Source organism: Cinclus cinclus, unplaced genomic scaffold, assembly GCF_963662255.1.
Source record: "Cinclus cinclus unplaced genomic scaffold, bCinCin1.1 SCAFFOLD_32, whole genome shotgun sequence".
NCBI lineage: Eukaryota > Metazoa > Chordata > Aves > Passeriformes > Cinclidae > Cinclus > Cinclus cinclus.
Window position 1 is genome coordinate 1,432,259 of NW_026912098.1, and position 4,721 is coordinate 1,436,979.

Here is a 4,721-nt window from a genome sequence, read left to right on the forward strand (position 1 = left end):
TGGTCTGCCTGGAGAGGTGGTGGAGTCAACACCCATGGATGTTAAAAAAAAAGTCTGAATATGGCACTTGTGACTATGGTCAAGTTGAGGTGTTAGGGCATGGGTAGGATTTGATGTTCTTGAAGGTCTCTTCCAACCCACTCATTCTGTGAGTTTTGTGAATTCTAAGAATTCTGTGAATCTCCCAAGTTTGGGTTTGGAGGCTGCAAGAACATGACCGATGTATAAGGACAAAGGAGCTTTGTGTTCAGTGGAGTGGAGACTGAGGACAGAAGAGAGCCCAGGGAGGGATTGAAGGGAGGTTTCATAGATAGGGGATCCTTTGGACACAGTTGAAAACAGCCTGAGAAAAAAAGAAAGAATTGATGCCAAGAGCAGCTGGGATGGTCCAGACTGGACCCAAGGTTAAAGAAATTTCTCTCTCAGGGCAGGGCTGTAGTGAAGCCTGGCATCCAGAAGGAGTCTGGAGCAGCCCAAGGCTTTGTGTGTGCAGGCAGAGGCAGGCAGGACGCAGAGCTGTCAGCAAAGGAAGGGGCCAGCCAGGTGGGGCAGCCGGGGGATGAGGACAGCCTGCAGGGACAGAGGGGCAGGCCATGGACACCGTAGGACAGCCTGGGCTGCAGAGGGCACAGGGATGGGCAGCAGCTGAAAGGCCCTGCCAGAGCCAAGTGCTGCAGCACTTTGGCCATGGCTGCTGGCCCTGGGCCCTTGGCCAGCAGGGGACAAGTGAGCCTTGCTGTGCTGGGGCCTCATTGCCTCCTTGTCCCTGCTCAGCAGCCTGGCAGGGGCCGCCCCATGGTGCTGCCCTTGGCATTGCACATCCCCAGAGCCCAGTGCCCCGGGAAGAGCCCTGAGCAAGGAGGGAGGGACAGGATCTGCCTTGCCAGGGGCTGGGGCTCAGCCCTTGGCCCTTGGCATTGCTGAGACACATCCAGGTTTGCTCAGCATCACAGACACCTTTCCCTTGTTTGTCCCCACCTGTCATCAGTGCCTTCATTATTCTGCTCTAACTGGAACGTGGGGAGACTTTCACAGTCCTTTCCCTCAGTGGGACCTATTAAAAGTTTAAGATATTTTGAAGTTTGAATCTGACTTTCAGTTGCTGACGAGTTTTTTGTACACACACTCTGAGGGACTGAGTGTGATGTAAACAGCACCAAATCCCAGAGACAGTCATTACAGTCCTTGTGCTGTTTCTGTGCTGATGAGCTGGACTGGGATCCTGGCACAGAGGACAATCCCGGCAATGAAGAAGAGCTTTAAAAACCCATTTCTCTTGATGAGCAGCTCTTCTCCCAGCACAGCAGGGCTGGGGCACTGCCTGCAGCCACCCCAGGCACAGCACAGAGGCACAGAGAGCTTCAATCAGTCAGGGCTGGGAAGATGCTCCCAAGTGCCTGGGGCAGAATCACTCCCAGCCCTGGACACAGGAAGCCTCTGGCTGCAGGACAATGCAGCTGCAGCTCCTGCAGTGATCTCCTAAAGTTGGAACATCCCAATGCCCACAGACTCTGTGAGTACATTCTCTGATTCTCTCTCCTGTAGAGCAGCCAGGGGTGCCCAGGGCTGTCCTGCAGAGCAGGGTCCTGCAGCCCAGGGTGCTGTGCTGGGCAGGGACTCTGCTGCCTGCCAGGGACAGCTCTCAGCCAGCCCTGGGAGCTGCTGCCAGCACTGGGGGACAAGGTCTGGGTGGAGGGAGACAGCTGGTGAGACTTGGAAGTGTTCTCCTTGTGTGGTGAGGATGGTGCATTGATCAGGACTGCTCCCAGCGTGACATTTATGTACACAACATTTCCAAATAGATTATAAAGGGAGCACAGCAAGTCAGGGGCTGCATAAAAGGGAAAATCCTGATTTTATAATCTACCGCTCAGGGTCACCTAGATAAAAAATTGAACATTGATATTCATATCTCTATTTAGGTTGAGAACAATAAAAACAATTTCTCTCATGTCTGAATAAACCAGGCAAAGAAAGAAATCAGCACAGGGTCCCTTACAGGCAGCATCAGTGTTGCTTTTCCAGCCTCCTCAGGGTTGCTCTGACTTTGCCATCAGAGCCTGCAGAGGCAGAGCTGGCCCTGGCAGTGGCCTGTGCTGGGAGGGGTCTGCAGGGCAGAGCTGAGCCCCCAGGGCTGGGCTGGGCTCTGGCAGCACTGGCAGGGCCCAGCCCTGGGCACAGGGAAGCAGCAGCTGGCAGGGAGAGCTCCAGGCAGCAGAGCCCTGGGCAGGCAGTGGGGGGAAAGTGACACCAAGCTGGGCTGGGATTTTTCAAGTCATCTCCAAACCAAACTATTCCATTATTACTGTTCTTACAGATCCTCATGCCAAGACACAGCAAATGTCCAACAGCAGCTCCATCAGGCACTTCCTCCTGCTGGCATTGGCAGACACGCGGCAGCTGCAGCTCCTGCACTTCTGCCTCTTCCTGGGCATCTCCCTGGCTGCCCTCCTGGCCAACGGCCTCATCATCAGCGCCGTAGCCTGCGGCCACCACCTGCACACCCCCATGTTCTTCTTCCTGCTCAACCTGGCCCTCACTGACCTGGGCTCCATCTGCACCACTGTCCCCAAAGCCATGCACAATTCCCTCTGGCACACCAACAACATCTCCTACTCTGCATGTGCTGCTCAGCTCTTTTTCTTCGTGTTCTTCCTCTCAGCAGAGTTTTCCCTCCTGACCCTCATGAGCTACGACCGCTACGTGTCCATCTGCAAACCCCTGCACTACGGGACCCTCCTGGGCAGCAGAGCTTGTGCCCACATGGCAGCAGCTGCCTGGGCCAGTGCCTTTCTCAATGCTCTGCTGCACACAGCCAATACATTTTCCCTGCCCCTGTGCCATGGCAATGCCCTGGGCCAGTTCTTCTGTGAAATCCCCCAGATCCTCAAACTCTCCTGCTCACACTCCTACCTCAGGGAACTTGGGCTTATTGCAGTTAGTGTCTGTTTGGTATTTGGCTGTTTTGTGTTTATTGTTTTCTCCTATGTGAAGATCTTCAGGGCTGTGCTGAGGATCCCCTCTGAGCAGGGACGGCACAAAGCCTTTTCCACCTGCCTCCCTCACCTGGCTGTGGTGTCTCTGTTTATCACCACTGCCACATTTGCCTACCTGAAGCCCCCCTCCATCTCCTCCCCATCCCTGGATCTGTCCCTGTCAGTTCTGTACTCAGTGATGCCTCCAACCCTGAACCCCATCATCTACAGCCTGAGGAACCAGGAGCTCAAGGATGCCCTGAGGAAACTGATGATTGGATCAATTCAGAAATAATAAACTATCTCTCATGTACTGCTGATCATTACAAGCTTAGCCTTTTAAAAGCATTTTCCCAAATTTTTGTTGGTCTGTTTTCTGATTATTTTTCTACTATTGCAGTGTCATTTGTAAAATCCTGTATTATTTCTCTTAGCATAAATGCATTAATATCTCCCTTTCTTTTGAAATAAAAAGACTTTCAGAAAGTTTGTTCCCTTGGCATTTAAATGTATATAAGTTATTTCCCTGACTTTTATGTTCAGGATGCTTCCTGAGCCATTCTTGGCCTCTGCAGGGGCAGTTCTTGTGAGCAGAGGTGGAGGTTTGAAGTGACAGAGAGGGAGGCCAGAGGGACATCAGTAAAGCTCTGGGAGCTCCCAGGGTCAGAGGGAGCTGGGGAAATGGGGCATTGGAAAAGTCTGCCAGGGAACCAGCACAGGTCTGTGTTAGGGTAGGAGAGCTGCAGTGGGGGTGACCAAATCCTTGGGGGGCTGGGACCACCCCTGGCAGCAGCAATGAGATTTGTGTGCCCTGGCTGTGCCTGCTGTCCCTCCCAATGAGGCCCATGAGAAGACACCAGTTCCTCCCAGCCCCAGGGCTCGTGGCCTCCTCCCCAACCCCAGAGAGCTTTGGAGGGCTCCTGCTGCTCTCCTGCCCTCACCATTCCCACCCCACATCCCACTGCTCAGGACAGCCACGAGCATCCTGTGAGGCCACTGCTCCCCATTCCCAGGGGATGGGCTCAGGGCTTGTCTGTCCTGCCTGGCACAGACCAGGCAGGGCTTTCACAGCCAAATTCCACACTCCATTTCCACCTGGACCCACTGGTGCCTCTGAGTTCTGCTTCCCCAACCCGGGGATGCTCTCCTTGTCTGCCCATTCCCCCTTGGTCTCTGGGCAGGGATAGCCTCAGTTGGGGGCTGCTGACATCCTCATCAACCTGGAGGCTGCTGCTGAATTTTACTGCTCCAGAGGCTTGTTCAGCCTTCAGCTCTTCAGTTCATGAATTCTGTGCCCAAGAGCTCATGAGCATTCAGAACACTTTAAAAAGCCATGACTCTGAGAAAAAGTTATGTGGTCTACTCTTCTGTCATTAATTTGATCAATTTGAGAAGTCTGTTCAAATTGGATACACTCTGTTAACAGTACAAGGAGAAAAGATTTATCTATTGGGCCCTGTTTATCTTTTTCCTGCATGTGGATGGATATGAGCAATGTCCAATTGATATTGAACTTCCTCACGCACTCTGAACAGATATGAACATCAAGACCCTTTATGGCTGACAATCAATCACACTCTGTCCCTACCCCCACCCCACCATTTCCCTCATCCAAGCCCTGGCACTCAGAACAGCCCAGTGCAAATCTGAGCTTCCTCCAGTCCAGGCTGTGCCTGCAGCTTTCAGCTCCTTGGCACCAAGTCCCAGCTGCTTTCCTTGGAGAAGGAGCTGCCCCAGACACAGAGG

At 53.2% G+C, this 4,721-nt stretch overlaps 1 protein-coding gene across 1 annotated transcript; it reads left to right on the forward strand.

Moving 5' to 3' along the window:
* The first annotated feature begins 2,316 nt into the window (after positions 1–2,316).
* Positions 2,317–3,270, forward strand: LOC134057378 (olfactory receptor 14J1-like). Its single transcript, XM_062514366.1, has one exon. It carries the CDS (start codon positions 2,341–2,343, stop codon positions 3,268–3,270), a length of 930 nt encoding a protein of 309 aa, XP_062370350.1. The 5' UTR covers positions 2,317–2,340.
* Positions 3,271–4,721: the final 1,451 nt, after the last annotated feature.

Bases quoted from the DNA above. Each gene is read 5' to 3' on its own strand.
- LOC134057378 (XM_062514366.1), top strand. From the start codon at position 2,341: ATGTCCAACAGCAGCTCCATCAGGCACTTCCTCCTGCTGGCATTGGCA.